General features: G+C 63.0%; 1 protein-coding gene across 7 annotated transcripts in view; it reads right to left on the bottom strand.

The window, feature by feature from the left end:
* The window catches only part of AIFM3 (AIF family member 3), a 31,817-nt gene that overhangs the window by 8,547 nt on the left and 5,067 nt on the right, over nt 1–18,203 (bottom strand). For all 7 annotated transcript variants that reach the window (XM_068161901.1, XM_068161902.1, XM_068161897.1 and 4 more), the window contains 9 exons: nt 13,599–13,812; nt 9,246–9,355; nt 8,142–8,251; nt 7,551–7,595; nt 6,857–6,953; nt 6,094–6,206; nt 4,163–4,249; nt 2,760–2,851; nt 564–694 (listed from right to left, as the gene is read on the bottom strand). In XM_068161901.1, the coding sequence (XP_068018002.1) occupies nt 564–694; nt 2,760–2,851; nt 4,163–4,249; nt 6,094–6,206; nt 6,857–6,953; nt 7,551–7,595; nt 8,142–8,251; nt 9,246–9,355; nt 13,599–13,812 (999 nt within the window). The remainder of the gene's footprint in view (nt 1–563; nt 695–2,759; nt 2,852–4,162; nt 4,250–6,093; nt 6,207–6,856; nt 6,954–7,550; nt 7,596–8,141; nt 8,252–9,245; nt 9,356–13,598; nt 13,813–18,203) is intronic.

The raw sequence follows: 18,203 nt of genomic DNA on the forward strand, positions 1-18,203 counted from the left end.
GGGGGGTTGGAACTGTTCTGTTGGGAGATTTGGGGTGCCACCATCCCACGAGGGGCCACACCAGGTCGGTGATCCTACCCCTGTACTGGAGGTGAGGCCAGATGTTGAGTGCTGGGGTCAGCTTTGGGCTCCTCACTCCAAGAAGGGCATTGAGGGCTTGGAGCAGGGCCAGAGAGGGACCAGGAGGATGAGGAAGGGTCTGGGGAGCAGGGCTGGGGAGGAGCCCAGGGGTGCTGGGGGAGCTGGGGGTGTTCAGCGTGGGGAAAGGGAGGCTGAGGGAGACCTCCCTGCCCTCTGCAGCTCCCTGAGAGGAGCAGTGGTGGAAGCTGAGGCACAGAAGCTCCATGGAAGCAGGAGGAAGATTTCCCTGTGAGGGTGGCAGAGGCCTGGAGCAGGCTGCCCAGGGGGTGGTGGAGTCTCCCTCTCTGGGGGCATTCAGGACCTGCCTGGCTGTGTTCCTGTGTGCCCTGCCCTGGGTGCCCGGCTCTGGCAGGGGGCTGGGCTGGGTGATCCTCGAGGTCCCTTCCAAGCCTAACCACTGTGTGGTGGCTGTGGGCACTCACCCAGGAAGGATGCCCCCACGATCACCACGTTCCTGCTGGTGGCCAACTTCACCACGCGGTTGGCATCCTCGGGCGTCCGGATGTTGAAGACGTTCTCCACCTCCTTGCCTTTGCAGCTGAGAGCTTTGGGCCTGGAAAGCACAGACTGGCAGTGGTGCAGCTGCTCTGCAGGGAACCACACAGTCCTTGGGGCTGGAGAAGCCCTTTCAGACCACCAAAGCGCTGCCAGGGCGCCGCGGAGCCCTGGCCCTCGGCACCGCATCCACACAGCTTTGGAGGAGCAAACCCTCCAGGCTGGGGACTCCACCACTGCCCTGGGCAGCCTGGGCCAGGCCTGGGCAACCCCTCAAGGGGAAGAAATTGTTCCTCCTGTCCAACCTGAACCTCCCCTGGGGCAACCTGAGGCCATCTCCTCTTGTGCTGTGGAAGAAGAGCCCAACCCCCCCTGGCTGCAGCCTCCTCTCAGGAGCTGCAGAGCAGTGAGGTCTCCCTCAGCCTCCTCTCCAGGCTGAGCACCCCCAGCCCCCTCAGCTGCTCCACCCCAGCCCTGCTCTCCAGACCCTTCCCCAGCTCTGTTGCCCTTCTCTGGCCCTGCTCCAGCCCTCAGTGTCCTTCTTGGAGTGAGGAGCCCCAGACTGACCCCAGGACAGGAGGTGTGGCCTCGCCAGTGCCCAGCACAGGGGCAGCAGCCCTGTCCTGCTCCTGCTGGCCACTATTGCTGATCCAAGCCAGGATGCTGTTGGGCTTCTTGGCCAGCTGGGCCATGGTGGCAAGAGGGACTGCAGAGCTCCTTCCCTGGGCTCCAGCAGCATCTCAGCCTTTCCTTCTTTCACCTTTCTCTGGGCATGGGGAAATCCCAGAGCCGGTGCAGACTGCTCAGAGCATGGCCACAGACCTGGGGGATGCAGGAGGGGCCCAGGGTCCCATCCTGGGCTGGGGTGAGCTCCCTTCTGGAGCACTGTGCTGCTTTGCATGCTGGTGCTTCACTGCTGGCCTGCTGTGGGCTGGCAGAAGCCCAGTGAGGCACAGCAAGCTGCCCCTGCTCCAGCAGACCCTTTGGAGCCAGCTGTTAAAAGCTTCCTGAGGCTCTGCAGGTGCAGGCTGCAGGAGCTGCTCCCAGACCACACTGCTGATGCTGTGGCAGCTCCTGCCCAGCCCTCCCCACACACTGACTTCAGCCCAGAGGATTTTAAGTGGCTGGCCTCTGCAGAGCCAGCTGATGCCTGGGAATGGGCTCCAGGCCACCTAAAGCATTTAGAAACCTTCAAAACGTTGACCCAGAGCACCTGGAGCTGGTGCCCAGGGGTTTGGGAAGTGCTGCTGAAGGATTCATGCTCCTCTGAACCCCACCAGGGGGCTGCTGGTGGTGGCACTGTGGCTGCAGTGCTGCACCCCCCAGCAGCAGTCTCTAGGAGCTGGGGGCTGTTGGTGGCCCATCAGGGTGCCACACAAGTCCCTGCCCTGCCAGCTCCCCAGCATTTCCCCTCCAGGTGATCAGTTCAGCAGGAGCTGCATTTCCCCTGCTTTGTTTGGAGCCTTGGTGTGAGGAGCACAGGAGTCAGGATGCCACAGCTCACAGCTCCACAGAGGGCACTGGGCTGGGAGGGAGCCCCCAGGGGCATCCTGGCCACCCCCTGCCGGCAGCAGGGACAGCTCCAGCTGCAGCAGGCTGCACAGGGACACAGCCAGGCTGAGCTTGGATGGCTCCAGGCATGGAGCCTCAAGCCCAGCCCTGGGCAGCCTGTCCCAGTGTCTCCCCAGCCTCCCTGTGCACAACTTCCTCCTGCTGTCCACCCTGAGCCTGCCCTGCTCCAGTTCCCAACCCTTGCTCCTTGTGCTCTCCCCACAGCCCCTCCTGAGCAGTCCCTGCCCAGCCTGCCTCTGGGTCTCTGGAGAGCTTCCAAGCCCCCCTGGCCATTGAGCTGCTGGGCAAGCTGCTGTAGCTGGGGGGTTGGACTGGGTGATCTCCAGAGGTCCCTTCCAGCCCTCCCTGCTGGGCTTCTGGGCTGTAGATCCAGATGTAGAAGTACAGACACAGGCAGATGCAGACAGACTATGCAGGAACCCTTCCTCCCCTCTCTGGCAAACCAACCCAGTGCCAGCCCAACCACCAGGTCCAGTCCCTCCCCACCACAGCTGCTCCCTCTCCAGGCCAAGCAGCTCCTCCTGCCCTTCCCAGTGCTGCCCATGGCTTACGTGCTCCCAGTGGCGATCAGCAGCTTGTTGTACTCCATCTTAAAGCCATCCTTGAACACAGCTGTCTTGTTCTTGATGTCCACAGCTGCAACCTGAAATCATTCCCAGCTGAACTTAAGGGATGGAAACCCCCCAGGCCTTCACTGAGCTCCCAGGCCAACCAACTTCATCTGCAAGGCTTCCACCCCCTGGGCTGCCACCCACAGCTTTGCCAGCCAGGAGCTCAGCCGTGCCTGCTTGGCTCTCCCACATCACAGGATCCCAGAATCCAGCTGGGAAGGGACCCCAAGGATCATCTGGTCCAACCCTTCCAGGGGATGTGGAGCTGCCCAGCACCCAGGCAAGCTGAGTCTCCAGACTGCCCAGAGCAGGGAACCCCACTGCTGCCCTTGGGAGAGGATTCCAGGGTCCTGCTGTGCTCATGGGCAAAGCTTTCCTTCTGCAGCCCCATGGGAATCTCCCCAGCAGGGACTGGGCCCCACCACCCCTTGCCTTGCCCATGGCACTCCCTGTACCGCCCAGGGGTAGCCACCCTCTGTGGACTGCTCCACCCAGCACATGGACTGGGAGACCCCTGGGTCCTGGGCTCAGCTCTGGGCTCCTCACTCCCAGAAGGACACTGAGGGCTGGAGCAGGGCCAGAGAAGGGCAACAGAGCTGGGGCAGGGTCAGGAGAGCAGGGCTGGGAGCAGCAGCTGAGGGAGCTGGGGGTGTTCAGCCTGGAGAGGAGGCTGAGGGAGACCTCACTGCTCCCTGCAGCTCCTGAGAGGAGGCTGCAGCCAGGGGGACTTGGGCTCTGCTCCCCAGTCTCAGGTGACAGAAGGAGAGGAAATGGCCTGGGGGTGTGCCAGGGGAGGCTGAGGTTGGAGGTGAGGAACAATTTCTGTGCTGCAGGAGTGGTCAGGGCCTGGCAGAGGCTGCCCTGGGAGGTGGTGGAGTCCCCATGGTGCTCAGGCAAGCTGTGGCCATGGCACTGGGGGCCAGGGTTGGGTTGCTGTTGGACTGGGTGAGCCCAGAGGCCTTTTCCAAGCCAAACCATTCTGTGATTCTCTGATTCTACAAATGAAAGGTCAGAGAGGGGCTCAGGCCATGGCTGCCTGCACAGCTCCTAGCCAGGGCCAGCAGGTCCCTGCAGCTGCAAGGGAGGTGCTGGCAAGAGGCAGGCAAGAGCTGAGGGTCACCCAGCAGTGTCCTTCCCCCCAGGGGAGGAACTGCAGTGGCTTTGGACACCCACAGGCAGCCTCTGCTCTGGGCATGAGGCAGGGGCTGGGGGACACCCCAGGGGTCTGCCATGGCACCCAGGGAGCCACGAGCAGGGGACAGCTGCCACGCTTCCTGGGCACGGCCCCTGTGTCCCAGCACTCGCAGAAGAGGTCCTGCAGGAGCACACAGGACTCTCCTTACCTGCATTTCAGTCAGGACTTCGATGTCATAGCTGCAGAAGAACTCCTTGGGGCGCAGGGCGATCTGCTCCGGGTGGGAATCCATTGACTGCAGGCAGAAGCACCGCGGTCAGCTCCGGGCTGCAGAGATGGCCACACCACAGCAGGCAGCCCCAGCCCCAGGGGAGCAGAGCTGCTCTCCAGGAGCTGCAGTTAAAGCCTGCTCCAATAAGCATCACCAGCTGCTGCCCTGGGCTCCGGCTGCTGCCCTGGGCTCCGGCTGCTGCCCTGGGCTCCGGCTGCTGCCCTGGGCTCTGGCTCCTGCCCTGGGCTCCGGCTCCTGCCCTGGGCTCTGGCTGCTGCCCTGGGCTCTGGTTCCTGGCCTGGGCTCTGGTTCCTGCCCTGGGCTCCGGTTCCTGCCCTGGGCTCTGGCTGCTGCCCTGGGCTCTGGTTCCTGCCCTGGGCTCTGGTTCCTGCCCTGGGCTCTGGTTCCTGCCCTGGGCTCCAGCTGCTGCCCTGGGCTCCGGCTCCTGCCCTGGGCTCTGCCTCCTGCCCTGGGCTCTGGCTGCTGCCCTGGGCTCCGGCTGCTGCCCTGGGCTCTGGTTCCTGCCCTGGGCTCTGGCTCTGCCCTGGGCTCTGGCTCCTGCCCTGGGCTCCGGCTGCTGCCCTGGGCTCCGGCTGCTGCCCTGGGCTCTGGCTCCTGCCCTGGGCTCTGGCTCCTGCCCTGGGCTCTGGTTCCTGCCCTGGGCTCCGGTTCTTGCCCTGGGCTCCGGTTCCTGCCCTGGGCTCCGGTTCCTGCCCTGGGCTCTGGCTGCTGCCCTGGGCTCTGGCTCCTGCCCTGGGCTCCGGCTCCTGCCCTGGGCTCTGGTTCCTGCCCTGGGCTCCGGTTCCTGCCCTGGGCTCCGGCTCCTGCCCTGGGCTCCGGCTGCTGCCCTGGGCTCTGGCTCCTGCCCTGGGCTCTGGCTCCTGCCCTGGGCTCTGGCTCCTGCCCTGCTGCTCGCTGTGCCAGTGGCTAAGGCAGGACCCAGGGAGTTCTTCCTAGGGTGCTCAAAGCCGCTCCAGCTGCAGGGCCTGAGGACAGCCACGCAGCTGATCGGAGCGAAAGGAGAGCTCTTTGTTTGGAAAACAAGCACTTGGCAGGGGAAAGGGAAGCTGAGAGAGACACAGGACTTCAGCACAGCAAGGAGCACACCTCCCAAAGCAGCGAGCAGCAGGAGGGCCCTCAGGAGCTGAAGCAGTGATGGGAGGCAGCCGCCAGGGCATCCTGGCCAAGCCCTGCAGGCAGCAGGGACAGCTCCAGCCGCAGCAGGCTGCACAGGGACACAGCCAGGCTGAGCTTGGATGTCTCCAGGCATGGAGCCTCAAGCCCAGCCCTGGGCAGCCTGTCCCAGTGTCTCCCCAGCCTCCCTGTGCACAACTTCCTCCTGCTGTCCAACCTGAGCCTGCCCTGCTCCAGTTCCCAACCCTTGCTCCTTGTGCTCTGCCCACAGCCCCTCCTGAGCAGTCCCTGCCCAGCCTGCAGCTCCCCTGCAGATGTTGCAGTGCAGCTCTGGGCTCTCCCTGCAGCCTTCTCCCCTCCAGGCTGCCCAGCCCCACTCGATGTGTCCCTGTGCAGCCTCCTCCGGCTGGAGCTGTCCCTGCTGCCTGCAGGGCCTTGGACAGGCTGCCCTTGGGGGCTGCCTCCCAGCCCAGAGCAGTGTGTGTGAAGCTGTGTGTGTGACCCCAGGTCCAGCTGGCCAAGACAGCCCCTGCTGGGCTTCTGAGCATCCTCCTGTCCCTGTGCTGGAGAAGCTCTCAGCTCAGAGCTTGGACAACTCTGCTGTGTTTCCCTACTTCCACACCCAACAGGGACCAACCAGAGAGCACAAATCAGGAGGAAGCAAAGGCTGAGGAAGAGGGGGAAAGGTCCTGGGGCAAAGGTTGGCTGTAGGCCCTGGGCCAGGTGGTACAAACCTTGCTGAGCTTGGGCCTGTCGTAGGGCAGGTGCCTGTCCAGGGTGCACATCACAACCCTGTCCGAGAAGCCCTCCTGCCGCAGCGTCTCTGCACACACCAGCCCGGCTGCCCCTGGGGGGAGGAAGAAGAGGAGGAGGAGGAGGGGAGCAGGCAGCTGTGCATGTGGAGGGGCTGAGCCTCTTGCTCCTAAAGCCCTGTCGTGGGTGGAAGCAGAACATCCCTTCCTCCCCACCAATAACCTCTTCTCTCAGTACCTCTGCCCCAGGGAGCAAACCTCACCACAGCCAGAACTTGGAAGTGAGGATGGGAATAGAGATGGAAGCAGGCATGGAGGCAGGGATGGAAGTAAGGATGGAAGTAAAGATGGAAGTAAGGATGGAAGTAAGGATGGAAGTAGGGATGGAAGTAAGGATGGAAGTAGGGATGGAAGCAGGGATGGAAGTAAGGATGGAAGTAAGGATGGAAGTAAGGATGGAAGTAAGGATGGAAGTAGGGATGGAAGTAAGGATGGAAGTAGGGATGGAAGCAGGGATGGAAGCAGGGATGGAAGGAGCCTGGGGAGGGTGCAGAGGGAAGAGGGTTCAGGGTACCACGAGAGGGAACTCCAAAGCTCCACAGCCACAGGGCACCTCTGGACCATGTAGGACAGGAAGGTGCAGGAAGCCCCTCTGGTGTGGGGCAGGCATGCAGGAGGGGTGAGAGAAGGTGCAGGGGACACAGCCCCCTGCTCCCTGCACCCCCCAGGAGGGGACAGCCGGTACCTGCCCCGATGATCAGCACGTTGGTGCTGCTCAGGTTGTGGTTGCTCAGGGAGATGCACTTGGCCATCATCTTCGTCCTCCTCTGGGCCTGCAGAGCCTGTGCCACCAAGAGGAGAAGTCATCCTCACCTTTCACCTGGTAGCTGAGCAGGAAGGGGGCAAGCAACCCTCCTGGCATAAACCAGCCTGCAGCCAGCTGGGGCCCTTGCAGCCAAGGAGGGCTCCAAAGCCGTGCTCGTAGCAGCCCCTCCCCCAGCCAGGGCACTGCCCCCTGGCAGGCTACAGAACAAAAAGGAATCTCTGCCCTGCTGCAAATGCCTCCAGCTGCAGAGCTGGGGCAAAGCAGACAGCCCTGAGGAGAGGCTGCAGTCCTAGCAGGAGCTTACCTTGCACCTAAACAGAGCTTGTGCACCTCTGGAGGAGGCTGTGGGCTTGACCTGGGGGTGCTGAGCAGCTCCCCAGGAGCCCCCAGCAGGCAGCTGTGTGCTGGGCTGCAGCCAGAGGCTGCTGCTGGAGGCAGGAGCAGGGCAGGGGGATCTCTGCCTCGCTCACGGTGGATGCTCAGCTGTCCTTCTGTCCAGGCACTGCTTCACCTCCCAGAGAGCCCAGAGGAAGCTTTTCCCACCCCTGCCCCACGCCCACAGAGCAAAGAGCAAAGCTTGGCCTCGGCTCTGGGCTGCCAGGGCTCCTCTCACCTGCTTGCTGGCTCGGATGTACACCTTCTCCTTCTCGATCTTCACCTGAGGGTCACACAGCAGTGGTGGTTTGCAGGACAGTGGCTCCAGCACGGGGAGGGGAGGGGGAGGCCCTCCTGTGTGCAGCCACTGCCCAGCAGAGCAGCCTCCCCCCAGCTCTGCTGCCGGGGGGCTCTGGGGGGCAGGGCTCAGCCCGGTGGGAGGCTCTGGGCTCCTTCCTGTCTCACAGCAACCAAGCCCTGATGGGCAGCGGGGATCCTGACTTGCCTCAGGCTCACAGCCTCGCTTCCCAAGCCCACCCCACTGCTGCTAAAGACTGCACCTCCCCCCTCGGCTCCCGGGGGTGCCTGCTGCCCGTGGGTGGCTGCAAGGGGAGCTGCAGGGAGGAGGCTGAGCTGCTGGCTGTGCTGCTGCTCTCCACTGGCCACCACCGCTGCTCCACACCTTCACAGGGGCTGTGAGCAGCCTGCTCTGCCTGGGGCTGTCCCTGGGGGCTGCAGGGGCTGGGCTGGGTGGCCTTGGCAGGTCCCTTCCAGCCCAAACCATGCTGCGATTCTGCGATCCCTGCTGCTGCAAGAGCCAAGGCCTGACCTGGAACCTGGGCAAACTGTCCAGGCCAGGGAAGTCCTCTATGTCTCCTGTGGTGATGCTGAAGCAAGCTCCATGCCAGGGGCAGCGAATTCTTCCTCTGGACAAAACCCCTGCGGGAGACACGGAGAGCAGAGCTGGGAACCAAGCAACAGAGCCACAGCCCCAGGCTGTGCTTGGGGCCAGGGAGCTGCAGCCACTCCACACCACCCAGGAGAGGGCCAGCTCCAGCTAGAGAGCAAAGAGAAGCTGAACTTTGGTGGTGCCCTCAGCACTTTGTGCCTCAAAGTCACCCAGAGAAGCCCCAGCCCTGGGAGCAGCAATGGCAAGCTGGGCTCAGCAGCAAACCAGACCTGTGGCAAAGTGCTCCCAGGGCCCTGGCTACAGGGCACAGAGTGGCTGAGAGCAGCCAGGCAGAGAGGGACCTGGGGGGGCTGGTGGGCAGCAGCTGAACAGCAGCCAGCAGTGTGCCCAGGGGGCCAAGAAGGCCAAGGGCATCCTGGCCTGCAGCAGGAGCAGTGTGGCCAGCAGGAGCAGGGAGCTCATCCTGCCCTGTGCTCAGCACTGGTTAGTGCCTTGAGTCCTGTGTCCAGCTCTGGGCTCCTCAGGCTGAGCTGCTGGAAGGTGTCCAGAGAAGGGCAACAGAGCTGGGGAGGGGTCTGGGGCACAGCCCTGTGAGGAGAGGCTGAGGGAGCTGGGGTTGCTTAGCCTGGAGGAGAGGAGGCTCAGGGGAGACCTTCTTGCTCTCTGCAACTCCCTGAAGGGAGGTTGTAGCCAGGGGGGGGTTGGGCTCTTCTCCCAGGCACCCGGCACCAGAACAAGAGGACACAGTCTCAAGCTGTGCCAGGGGAAGCTTAGGCTTGACCTTAGCAAGAAGCTCTTCCCAGCAAGAGAGCTTGGGATGTGCTGCCCAGGGAGGGGTGGGCTCAGCACCCCTGGAGGTGTTTAAGAGGCCCTTGGTGCCAGGGTCTGGTTCATCAGGGTTGGCTCAGTTGGAGCTGATGGTCTTGGAGGTCTCTTCCAACCTGGCTGACTCTGTACCTCTGGGCTGGCTCCTGCCAGCACTGGGATGGCCTTGGTTAGGCTGGGGGCGGGGTGCAGACTGACCTTTGACCAGGGGAGCCCCGTAGTGGGGACATTTGTGTCCCACGGCGTGGAACTCTCCGCTCTCCTTGATGAGCAGAGCCTTCCCGCAGCCCAGGTCCACCTCCCGCATCCTGGCCAGGGGCAGCACAGCAAACACTCAGCAGAGCATCACCCCCCGGCAGCAGGCACCCCCCTTGCCCTGCACCCCCAGCCCTGCCCCCACCGGGCCGCCCCCCACCTTCAGCCTGCTCCCCACCGGCTCCGGCTGACTCCTGGCTGTGCCTCGCTCCCTGCTGGCACTCAGGAGCTGTGCAGCTGCCAGCCCGGGGGACAGCCAAGCTGGGACACTGCATGGCAGCTTCCTCACCTGCCAGCGTCCCAGGAGGGGAGCAGAGCACCGCCCCAGCTGCTCGGGCAGGGGCTCAGTGGTGACCTCCACCCTGTCAGGACAGAGCCTGTGGTGGAAGCCAGAGGCGCAGCGAGTTTCCTGCAAGGCCTCCTCCCCCCCTGGCCCCAGCAGCTCAGCTGCTCCCTGCCAGCCTTGTGTTGACTCAAAGCAAGCTCAGCATTCCTGAGCCTGGAAACCCCAGAAGCAGCTCTGACCTTCTGCATGCTCCAGCCCTGGGGTCTGGTCCTGGCCACATCCCAGCATCAACAGCAAGTGTCACCTCCTCCTGCCAGACCCTCGGGACAGCAGGCACCTCCCCCCTGCTGCTGCCCCCAGAGCAGAGCAGAGCTCCCCCAGAGCTGCCTGTGCTGCACCCCTGCCCCAGCTCTGCAGCCCCAAGGGGCTTTGCCTCCCTGCTGCCACAGGCACTCAGCCCTGGGCTTGGCACAGGACCCAGCTCAGCCCCTGAGCCTTCCCCCAGAGGGCTTCAGGTGCACTTTGAAAGCCACAGCAGCCCCGTGGGAGCCTGGACAACAGCTGATTGGCACAGCAGGCACCTTTCACACAGCAGCTCTGCGTTCTCCAGGCTCTCTGGGCCACACCAGTTGCAGCCACCTTGCCCTCAAGCCGCCAAGACAGGCTGAGGCTCCACTCCCCCTGCCCTAGCCCAGAGCATCTCCTTAGCTTGTCTGTAAGGACAGGAGCAGGGCTGGGAGGAGCAGCTGAGGGAGCTGGGCTGCTTTAGTCTGGAGAAGAGGAGGCTGAGGGAGACCTCATTGCTCTCTACCTGAGGGGAGGTTGAGTGAGGTGGGGCTTGGGCTCTGCTCCCCAGTCTCAGGTGACAGAAGGAGTTGTGCCAGGGCAGGCTGAGGTTGGAGGTGAGGAACAATTTCTGTGCTGCAGGAGTGGTCAGGGACTGGCAGAGGCTGCCCAGGGAGGTGGTGGAGTCCCCAGGGCTGAAGCAAGCTGTGGCCATGGCACTGGGGGCCAGGGTTTGGGGGGCATGGTGGGGTTGGGTTGGTGCTGGGCTGGGTGATCCTGGAGAGCTTTTCCATTCTGTGGTTCTATGCAAGAGCTCTGGAGCATCCCCAGCTGTGAGTGGCTGGTGCTGCCACCAGTGCTGGGCAGCCCAGGGATGGGATGAGGGGCAATGGGGGCAGGCTGGAGCAAAACTTCTGCCCTGGGAGGCTGCCAGAGCCCTGGAGCAGGCTGCCCAGAGAGGTTGTGGAGTCTCCTGCTCTGCAGCCTCTCCAGCCCCATCTGGATGTGTTCTGTGTGCCCTGTGCCGGAGTCTCTGCTCCTGCTCTGGCAGGGGGCTTGGACTGATGACCTCTGGAGGTCCCTTCCAACCCCTAATGCCTGTGGTCCAGCAGCAGACCTCCTCACACCTGCCCTTGGGAGCCACTTGGCCCCGGCCCGTTGGCAGCCCCAGCCCCCAGCATCGCAGCTCTGCTCCCTCCCTGCCCAGGACACTTGGCACTTGGAGGTCCTTCCATCAGCAGAAGAGGACAGAGCAGGACAAGTCCTGCTGCATTCCTCAGATAAGAGCTGGGGCTAAATGACAGCCATAACCCCAGGGGAGATAAGATAAGAGAAGAGGATGAGTTTACAACTCCCCCCAGGAGCTGCACCACCCCAGAAAGCCAAAACAAAGCCACCCCCAGACCCAGGCCTGGGGTCTCCAAGAGAGCAGGCAGCCCCCTGCAGAGCTCCCAGCCCCACACTCCCTCTGGATGCTGATTCACTGCTCCCCTCTGAGCTGCTTCCTCAGCTGGGAATTGGTCCCACTCCACACTGGGAGCTCCAGCCCAGCTCAGCTCAGCTCTGGCCTCTGCAGGACCTTTGCTCAGGGGCTGAGGGAGCACCGGGGGCTGTTTGCTGCCTGCAGCTATTGGCCTCTCCCAGTTAGCTGCTGGGGTGGTGCCTGGGTACAGCAGTGCCAGAGCTGATCCTCCAGGACCTCTTACAGGTTTTGCTGATGCCACCTTGGACCTTGAAAGGTAGAAAAGGGCAGGCAGAAGGAGTACCTGGTGCTGGCAGACTCCACTGACACACTGCAGAGGTGAGTGAGGGCTTGTGGCAGTGCCCTGCTCTGCTGCTGGGCCCATGCCATGCAGCCCCTGCCCATGCCATGCACCCCCTGCCCATGCCATGCACCCCCTGCCCATGCCATGCAGCCCCTGCCCATGCCATGCAGCCCCTGCCCAGCACAAGGCTCAGGAGAAGCATCCTGGGAAAATCCCTCAGGCTCCTCTGGGACTGCCCTTAGCTTGCAATGGCATCACAGAGAGGGTTGGGCTGGAAGGGACCTCTCAAGGCCATCTTGGCCAAACCCCCCTGGGGCAGGAACTTCTCCTCAGCTCCACTCTGACCCTGCTCTGCCTCAGCTCCAAATCCTTCCCCCTGGCCTGGCTCAGACCCCCTCAGCAGAAGTCTCTCTGCAGCCTTCCTGCAGGCTCCCTTCAGGTGCTGGCAGCAGCTCTGAGGTGCCCCTGGAGCCTTCTCCTCTGCAGGCTGCACAGCCCCAGCTCCCTCAGCCTGTGCTCCCAGCAGAGCTGCTCCAGCCCTGGCAGCATCTTTGGGGCCTCCTCTGGGCTCTCTCCAGCAGCTCTGAGTCCTTCTCCTGCTAGGGACCCAGAGCTGGAGGCAGGGCTGGAGGTGAGGTCTGAGCAGGGGCAGAATCTCCTCTGCTGCCCTCTGCCCACCCTGCTCTGGCTGCAGCCAGCACTCAGCTGCCTGAGGGCTGCAGGAGGCACTGCTGGCTCCTGGGGAGCTGCTCAGCACCCAGCACCCCCAGTTTTAGCACAGAGGAGGCTGCAGTACCTGGACCATTCTGCACCACTGAGAGTTCAGTATAAAGCAACGAGATGCCAGAGCCCTGCTGTGTCCCACAGAGCTGACATCACTCCCTCCCTGCAACAAAAGCTGTTTCCAACTGCTTTCTTTCCCAGAAGGACAGAGCCTGCTGAGATGTTGGCCATCAGTCCAACAAAGGATGCAGCATCAAAGCCACAGCCACCCCCAGAGCAGAAACACAGCCTGGGAAGCAGCCTGACCCCCCCAGGCACTGCAGGCTGCCCAGAGCCGGCACTCAGGGCAGTGAAGCTGCACAGAGCTGAGAGCTGCTGCCATCAGCAGAACAAGGCATGGGGCAAGCTGCATCCCTGGTGAGTGAGCAGCTGGAAAGAGCTGAGCTCAGCAGGAGGAGGCAGGCACTGAGCAGGGATGGCCACACAGCCTCTGTGCCCTGCAGCGCTGCCCACACTGCACAGTGCACAGCTGAGGCCTGGCAAAACTCATCAGGGCTGCCCAGGGCTGGCTGAGCAGAGCCCCTGCAGCCATCCTGGTGAGCATCACAGCTCCCTCAGACAAGTGCCAGGGCAGAGCATGCAGGGAAGAGCATGCAGGGAAGAGCAGAACTCCCGGGAACAAAACAGTTGTCTGTGGTTCACAGCCTCAGAGAGGGCACTGGGCTGGGAAGGAGCCCCCAGGGACATCCTGGCCAAGCCCCTGCAGGCAGCAGGGACAGCTCCAGCCGCAGCAGGCTGCACAGGGACACAGCCAGGCTGAGCTTGGATGGCTCCAGGCATGGAGCCTCAAGCCCAGCCCTGGGCAGCCTGTCCCAGTGTCTCCCCAGCCTCCCTGTGCACAACTTCCTCCTGCTGTCCACCCTGAGCCTGCCCTGCTCCAGTTCCCAACCCTTGCTCCTTGTGCTCTGCCCACAGCCCCTCCTGAGCAGTCCCTGCCCAGCCTGCAGCTCCCCTGCAGATGTTGCAGTGCAGCTCTGGGCTCTCCCTGCAGCCTCCTCCTCTCCAGGCTGCCCAGCCCCAGCTCTCCCAGTTTGTCTTTGCAGCAGAGGGTCTCCAGCCCTGCTGTGTTGCATGGTTTCACTAAGCTAAGTCCTGACCTTCAGACACTCAGGGAGCAGGGGGCAGGGATTCACTGTGGCTTCTGAGGCCGCTCAGCTTCTCCCTGCAGGCACTTACTGCCCGTTCTCCAGGTCCTTCACGTGGCACACAGAGGCTTCCACCACATCCCGGGGGTTGTGGAAGGGGTTGCTGGAGATGGGATGCTCCTCCAGGTGGTAGTGCCGGGCAGTGCCGTTGACTTTGTAGACCAGGGGGCTGGCCCTGCCGTTGGGAGACATCTCCTCCTTGCTCCTCTCCTTCTCAGGTATCACAACCTCGATCTTCACTTCAACTGCAGGAACAAACAGAATCCTTCTGTTAGAGCTCAGCTGGAGGTTTTGCTGCCATCCTGCCCTGCACTGCCAGAGGAGCTGAAAGGCTCCAGGACAAAGGTTCTGGTGGTTGATTCCTGTGGGAACCATCCCAGAATGGCAGCACCCAGACCAACCCCCCTGGCTCTCCCGTGCCTGGTGCAGAGCTCTGGCAAACACTGATCCATGTCTATCAGTGTCTGAGGGGTGGGGGGCAGGAGGCAGGTGCCAGGCTCTGGCTGGTGGTGCCCAGCACAAGGAACCACAGGGATGAGCTGGGACCCAGGAGGCTCCTCCTGAGCATGAGGAGAAAGTTGTTTGGTGTGAGGGTGCTGGAGCCTGGAGCAGGCTGCCCAGAGAGGTTGTGGAGTCTGCTCTGGAGCCTTTCCACCCCCCCTGGCTGTGCTCCTGAGTGCCCTGCCCTGGGTGCCCCTGCTTGGAGTTGGAAGGGACCCCCAGACATCATCCAGTCCACCCCCTGCCAGAGCAGGGCACCAGAGCAGAGGCTTTTCCCATGCTCAGCACAGATACTTCTCAAATGCCTCTGCCCTGCCCAGTGCAGAGCAGGCACAGGATGGTTCCTTTCCCTGCCACCCTGGCCTGGTTGCTGGCTGGGAGCAGGTGCTGCCATCCCACACGGTGCCAGCTGGCAGCTCCTTGCCTATGCATCATGCACTCGGTGGAGGGGGGGTGGAACTCTGCAGAGGCAGAGAAGTGGAAGCTTCAGAAGAGGATCTGGCATCACAGGATTGCAGCACTGGAGGCAGCAGCAGATCCCTGCTGCTGCAAGGAGAGCTCCACATTAAACATTCAGAGGCCAGGAGGGGGCCAGGAGCTGCTGCAGCAGCCTGCCTGCAGGGCTGCCTCCGGCACAGGGTCCTGCCCCCCAGCCCCCAGAGCTCTTGTAGCAGTGATCTGCTCATCAAAAGGTCTTCCTGCCAGACAGCAGGGGACAGGTGGCGTTTTACAGAGACCACAGGAGCAGAGCCTCAGGAGCCAGCCCAGAGCCCTGCTCTGCAAGGCTCAGCCCAAACCCACAGCCCCAAGCACCACAGCCAAACCACCTCCAGGCCTGGGCACTCCACCACCTCCCTGGGCAGCACATCCCAAGCCCTGACCACTCCTGAGGGGAAAAAGGTTTCCTCCTGTCCAGTCTGAAGCTGCCCAGCTCAGCTTGAGGCCATTGCCTCTTGTTCCCTCACTGCTGCCCTGGGAGCAGAGAGCAGCAGCAGCCTCTGCACCACCTCCCTGCAGGGAGCTGCAGACAGCACTGAGCTCTCCCTCAGCCTCCTCTCTTTCACACTAACCCTCCCCAGCTCCTTCAGTTGCTGCTCATCAGATTCCTTCCCCAGGCCCTCCCCAGCTTCCTTGCCCTGCTCTGCCCTGGCTCCAGCACCTCCACAGCTCTCTTGTGTTGGGGTGCCCAGACCTGGACCCAGCACTGGAGGTGTGTGCTGCCCAGAGCTGAGCCCCAGGGGACAATCCCCTCCCTGCTGCTGCTGGACACAGCACTGCTGAGCCCAGCCAGGAGGCCACTGGCACTAGGGAAGCCCACCAGTGGTGGTGCACAGCTCCTGCAAGAAACAGGAAGGACAAAGCAGCCCTCAGCCCCCTGGGCCCTGCAGCTGCCTCTGTGCCCCTCCTGCCCTGGCAGCCCTGAGCAGCAGGCACTGCACTAGGCAGGGGCTGGGGAAAGGCTTCTCAAGAGCCTCTGAGGAGTGCTAATGAAGCCCAGGGCTGCAGGGAGAGCCTCAGCTGCAGAGGGGGAATTGCAGGCACTTGGCTCTGGCTGTGCAAATCCAGCCCCACATGGAAAGCTGCAGCTCAGGCAATGTGCCTGCAGGGCAGAGCTCCCCTGCCTCCACCGCCCCAAGGCTGAGCACAGATCCTGCTGATGCCAGGCAGAAGGAAGTGGAGCTGCCAGCAGACTTTGTTCATGAGTTCAGTCAACACAGGCATTGATTCCTGGATGTGTTTCCACCCCTCTGAAACATTCCAAAGCAGGACATCAGCAGTGCTCATGAAAGAGCAGTGCAGCTGGCAGTGCCCAGTGCCACCCAGAGAGCACCACAGCACAAGGGCAAACCCTGCTTTGTGCCCCCCTTGTGCCTTGCAGAGCCCAAGCAGAGGACCTCACTCAGTGGATGCTTGGTGGCCTCACTGCTTCTATCACCCCTCTGACCTTCTGAGTCCTCCAGCCTGAAATTCATAGATCCACAGAACAGTTTGGGTTGGAAAGGACCTTAAAGGTCATCCGGTGCCAACCCTCTCCCACGGGCAGGGACACCTCCCACCCCCAGGTTGCTCAAGGCCTCATCCAGCCTGGCCTTGAACACCTGCAGGGAGGGGACAGCCACAGCCACGCTGAGCAACCTGTTCAGAGTCTCACCACCTTCCTAATCTCCAGTCTACATCTTACACCTCCCCTGCTGCCTGAGGCAATAAAGACAAATTGACCATAAAAGGTCCCTGAAAGACCTTCCCCTCCCACAGGGCTGGGTGTGATGCAGGTCGATGTGGCAGATCAGTGCCACTCTGGCTCCCATTGCCCTTGGGCACAAGCAGCTCACCAGACAGCTCCCATCCCTTCACGTGGCCAGAGCAAGCCGCAGGGAAGGAGCTCTCCCCAAGGGCAGCTTCACACACAGGGTGTCAGGGGCTGGAAGGGACCCCCAGAGGTCATCCAGTCCAAGCCCCCTGCCAGGGCAGGAGCAGAGACTCCAGCACAGGGCACACAGAACACATCCAGATGGGGCTGGAGAGGCTCCAGAGCAGGAGACTCCACAACCTCTCTGGGCAGCCTGCTCCAGGGCTCTGGCAGCCTCCCAGGGCAGAAGTTCCTCCTCCTGCTGAGCTGCAACCTCCTGGGCTGCAGTTTCCATCCCTTGCCCCTTGGCCTATGGCAGGGTGCAGCTGAGCAGAGCCTGTCCCCTCCCTCCTGCCCCCCAGCCCTCAGAGATTCAGAAGCATTCCTTAGATCCCCTCTCAGGCTTCTCCTCTGCAGCCTAAGCAGCCCCAGGGCTCTCAGCCTCTCCTCCCAGGGCAGTGCTGCAGTCCCTCACTCATCCTGGGAGCCTCTGCTGGGCTCTCTGCAGCAGCTCCCTGTCCCTCCTGAGCTGGGGAGCCCAGGGCTGGCTGCAGTGCTCCAGGTGAGGCCTCAGCACTGCTCCAGGTGAGGTCTGAGCACTGCTCCAGCCCCCATGCACAAGCACTGACCTCTGTGGAGCAGCACTGGGGTGGTGCAGGTGCTGCTGGCTGTGGTGAGCCCTGGAGACCTGGTGTGGGAGCTGATGCTCCTGCTGCCAGCAGGGACTCAGGACAAGGCTTCCACACCAGGTTTCCCTGTGCCCACCTTTGCCAAGTGCAGAGCAGGGAGCCCACCTTGCCCAGCTGGGGCAGGAGCATGCAGGGCAAGGGGAACACCCTCGATGTGCAGGGGCCCACAGCTGCCTTCCCCACCAGGAGCAATGCACATGGAGAAGCTTCATCCAGAGAGCAGAGCAGCCCCAGGACTTGGCCTGGGTGGTGGCACTGAGAGAGCACCGAGAAGCCAAGCAGTAGGTGGTGCTGCTCCTTCCCTGCTCATCCTCTTCCAGCTGGGAGCAGCTGGCCAGAGAGCAGCACAGCCACAGCAGGAAGGTGCTGGAGCCACACAGCTCCATCTCTCTGGGGACAGCTGTCACACAAACCCCTGTGGGGCTGGGGGGGGACAGCTCTGCTCCCAGGCACCACGGAGAGGCACAACCAGGGAGGGTGCTGGGGACATGAGGAGATGGAAGGAGGGAAGCACCCCTGCTGTGGGCACAGGCTGAAGGAATTGGAGCCTGGAGAGGAGAAGGCTGCAGGGAGAGCCCAGAGCTGCACTGCAACATCTGCAGGGGAGCTGCAGGCTGGGCAGGGACTGCTCAGGAGGGGCTGTGGGCAGAGCACAAGGAGCAAGGGTTGGGAACTGGAGCAGGGCAGGCTCAGGTTGGACAGCAGGAGGAAGTTGTGCACAGGGAGGCTGGGGAGACACTGGGACAGGCTGCCCAGGGCTGGGCTTGAGGCTCCATGCCTGGAGACATCCAAGCTCAGCCTGGCTGTGTCCCTGTGCAGCCTGCTGCGGCTGGAGCTGTCCCTGCTGCCTGCAGGGGCTTGGCCAGGATGCCCCTGGGGGCTCCCTCCCAGCCCAGTGCCAGCTGTGGAGCTGTGAGATGGGTTGGGGAAGAGCTGGCAGCATGCATTTGGAGTTGCAGGGTGTGTGCTGAGCTCTCCTCCAGCCTGCCTGCATGCCCACTGCCCCTGGCACTGCTGCTGCCCCCACGCAGCTCCCTGCCCTGGCAGTGAGAGCAGGGAGGAATTTGGGGGGGGATTAAGGGCTGCTAATCCTCCC

Source organism: Melanerpes formicivorus, unplaced genomic scaffold (assembly GCF_026170545.1).
Source record: "Melanerpes formicivorus ecotype bairdi unplaced genomic scaffold, bMelFor1.0.p_v2 SCAF_60, whole genome shotgun sequence".
NCBI classification, from domain to species: Eukaryota; Metazoa; Chordata; class Aves; order Piciformes; family Picidae; genus Melanerpes; species Melanerpes formicivorus.